The 3,362-nt window shown below is 45.6% G+C and overlaps 1 protein-coding gene across 1 annotated transcript; it reads right to left on the bottom strand.

The window, feature by feature from the left end:
* Nucleotides 1-27: 27 nt before the first annotated feature.
* Nucleotides 28-799, bottom strand: LOC132009074 (myosin-9-like). The gene is made up of 2 exons (XM_059387479.1): nt 588-799; nt 28-444 (listed from the first exon to the last, which is right to left on the bottom strand). The coding sequence occupies exons 1-2, from the start codon at nt 660-662 to the stop codon at nt 85-87; spliced, it is 435 nt and encodes a 144-aa protein (XP_059243462.1). The 5' UTR covers nt 663-799; the 3' UTR covers nt 28-84.
* Nucleotides 800-3,362: the final 2,563 nt, after the last annotated feature.

The raw sequence follows: 3,362 nt of genomic DNA, 5'->3' as shown, positions 1-3,362 counted from the left end.
CTCAGACAGCAGCATCCACACCCAGACCCTGCCCCGCTCTGAGCCCAGGCCAGGCTGCACGGGGCCTCCAGGATCCCATGAAGACTACGGGCCATCAAAGAAAGGGTCCCTGACCCTGGAGACAGGCGACTGGAACCTGAAGGAGTGGAGGAGGAGCCCAACACAACCCAGGGGGAGAAAGGAGAAAGAAGCCTGCCAGAAATGGGGGTGAGCGTGGGGGGCCGTCCACACCTGTCTGACCAGCTGCTTCTTCTTCTCCTCACTCTGCTCATCGCGGCCCTGCAGGTCCCGCTCGAACTGGGCCTTCATGGCCTGCAGGTTGACCTCCAGCCGCAGCTTGGCGTCCTCTGTGGCCTGCAGCTCATCCTCCAGCTCCTCCAGCTGCGTCTTCCTCTCCTCCACCTGCTGCTCCAGGGCCTGCTTGGACTTCTCCAACTCGTGGCCCTGACCCCAGCGGAGGGAAACCAAGTCAGGAGCTGAGGGATGAGGTCCCCAACGTCCCCAGCCTTGGTGTCCGCTCAGCCCCTAGTCCATGGGGCTGTCCCCACTCCGCCCTCCCCAGAGCCAGCTGCCGACACGGTACTCACGCTCTTGCCGACGTCATCCTTGGAGCTCATGAGATCCTCCATCTCCGTACGGAACTGCTTATTGAGCCGCTCCATGGCCTCCTCCAGAGCCCGGGCCAGGGACAGCGCCTTGGTCTCCTTCTCCCGGGCCTCTGCCTCCACCCGGTCACGCTCCTCTGCATACCTCTCAGAGATGATCTCCTCCCCAACTTTGAACCTTAGACTGCTAATTCTTTATCTAAATAATAGTGCAAAGAACAATCTCCTTGCATAAAACTTTGCATTTTGCATTTGATATTGTTTCCTTAAGACATTTCTAGAAGCAGGATGACTGGGTCAGAAGCTATCAACACAGGTTTTCACAATTTTTTCATACCTAGAGCCACACTGTTACAAAAAAAAAAAAAATTATACCAATTCACATTCATACTCACAGTATATAAGGGTGTCCAACATTCTATGTTTAACAGTTCCTTGTAGTCTTTTATAAAAAACAGACCCCTATAGACAGAGAATGTATTTTAATTCTGTTATTAGCTTGTCTTGGGAGATGAAGAACAACAGCAAATGTTGATTACGCTTAAGCATTATTTTTTTTTTAGATTTTATTTATTTATTATTTGAGAGAGAGAGAGATTGAGAGAACTTCCAGGAGAAAGGGTAGAGGTAGAAGCAGACTCCCCAGGATGCTGGGAACCAAATGCAGGACTCGATTCCTGGACCCCAGGATCATGACCTGAGCCAAAGGCAGACACTTAAATCAACTGAGCCACCTAAGCACCCTAAGTATTATTTTCTTTTAAGATTTTATTTATTTATTTGGCAGACAGAGATCACAAGTAGGCAGAGAGGCAGGCGGAGAGAGAGGAGGAAGCAGGCTCCCTGCTGAGCAGAGAGCCCGATGCAGGTTCCATCCCAGGACCCTGAGATCCTGACCTGAGCCAAAGGCAGACACTTAATCAACTGAGTCACCCAGGCGCCCCCTAAGCATTATTTTTAAGTTTTTTTTTTTTTTTTTTTAGTTATCTCTGCACCCAATTTGGGACTCAAACTCACAACTCCAAGGTCAAGAGTCCCAAACTTGTCAGAGTAAGCCAGCCAGGTGCCCTTAGGCACTATTTGAAGAAGACAAAGGAGCATTTATCAGCTTTCCCTCCTGAGACCTGACTGAAATGATAGTAAAGGTACTTACAGGTATAAAAATAACTAATGATAAGAGTGACTCACGTTTGTGGCCTTTGCTCTGCACTGGCAATTGCTCTAAGACTTTACAAATAATAACCTGTCTTCTTCCAATACTCACGGAGTTTCACGTGTATCATTTGCCTCCCTGTTTATAGATAAGGAAACTCAAGTACAGACTATGTGACGTGCCCCAGGTCAGAAATCTAGTAAGCGATAGACTGGGTTCAAGTCTTCAAGGTCCTGCTTGCTGGACTCAAGAACCCCCACTCTGCCTCTCCTCATTCTGCTACCACTTTAAAAGGCCAATGGGTCCAACAGGAATCCAGAGGCTTAGACAAACATTTGAAGGCAGATTGGATGGAGTATTGATAGCTGAATAAAGAGAATAGAGGGAACTTCCATCAGAAAAACAGAGAGAGGGGCACCTGGGTGGCTCAGTGGGTTAAAGCCTCTGCTTTCGGCTTGGGTCATGATCCCGGGGTCCTGGGATCAAGCCCCGAATCAAGGTCTCTGCTCGGTGGGGAGACTGCCTCCCCCTCCCTCTCTGCCTGCCTCTCTGCCTACTTGTGATCTCTCGCTCTCTGTGTGTCAAATAAATAAATAAAATCTTAAAAAAAAAAAAAAAAACAGAGAGAGAACAAGGCAATAGGCAGGAAGAATGTCTGCTACACAGAGCTGCGGAGAGGGAGACCGAAGATGAGAGGCAGGTGGAGGGGAAGCAGGAATAAGATTACCAACCCCACACCCGACCCTATATTCACGACAGCCTAAGTCTACACTAGAAGGGGAAAATCAGAAATGAAATACTCCAGAAAAAATACCTCTGTCTTCTGACATCTAAAGGGTCCTCATCCGATCACTCTACATGGAAGCCTGTCAGTCAACTTACCTCTCTCTTAAATATGGATGGGCAATCTAGGATCAGATACGTAAGAAAGATGACCAGATGGAAAGGGTGGCTAAGATAAATAAAAAACGACTGCAGATTGGGCACCTGGCTGGCTGTTGGTAGAGCATGCAACTCTTGATCTCGATGTCATGAGTTCAAGCCCATGTTGGGCATAGAGCTTATTGAAAAAACAACAACAAAAAATCAACCCGTGTAAACCTGGCGATTCACAGACCTGTACCCCTGGGGATAAAAAAAAATACATTATATGTTTATTTAAAAATTTAGAAAATTAATTTAAAAAAATCAACTGGACTTCATAAACCTTAAAAACAATACCAGAAAAAACCACATAATTTTGATTACAGAAAATAATTTTTTAAACCTTGACCCAATGTCCTCAGTGAGATTAGAAAGGTGTTGTCTTCATAAAATGAGAACATGATGCACTGAAAAGGTAAAATAATAATAATAATAACAATAATGGACAAAAAAGGGGCTCTTGGGACTTAAAAAGTTTTGACAAACTAAAGAAATCTAGGAAAAGATTGGAATAGTCAAGAAAAACTTCCAGAAAATAAAACAAAAGGTGACAGAAGAAATGGAACTAAATGAGGAATGACAAGTTACCAACGCTGTCGATTCTTAGAAAATTACTTGAGAAAGAGCTGCAGGAAAAAAAAAAAGTTCATGTGTTTATGGGGTGAGGTGGAAGATAATGG

Source organism: Mustela nigripes, unplaced genomic scaffold (assembly GCF_022355385.1).
Source record: "Mustela nigripes isolate SB6536 unplaced genomic scaffold, MUSNIG.SB6536 HiC_scaffold_4153, whole genome shotgun sequence".
NCBI classification, from domain to species: Eukaryota; Metazoa; Chordata; class Mammalia; order Carnivora; family Mustelidae; genus Mustela; species Mustela nigripes.
Note: the sequence above shows the minus strand (reverse complement) of the source record. Positions and strands in the feature narration are given on the sequence as shown.

What these genes read in the sequence shown, in the direction of transcription:
- LOC132009074 (XM_059387479.1), bottom strand. Translation starts at nt 662, where the DNA reads ATGGAGCGGCTCAATAAGCAGTTCCGTACGGAGATGGAGGATCTCATG. An exon ending in AGGATGACGTCGGCAAGAGC is followed by an intron (nt 445 to 587) that starts GTGAGTACCGTG and finishes CGCTGGGGTCAG; the next exon opens with GGCCACGAGTTGGAGAAGTC.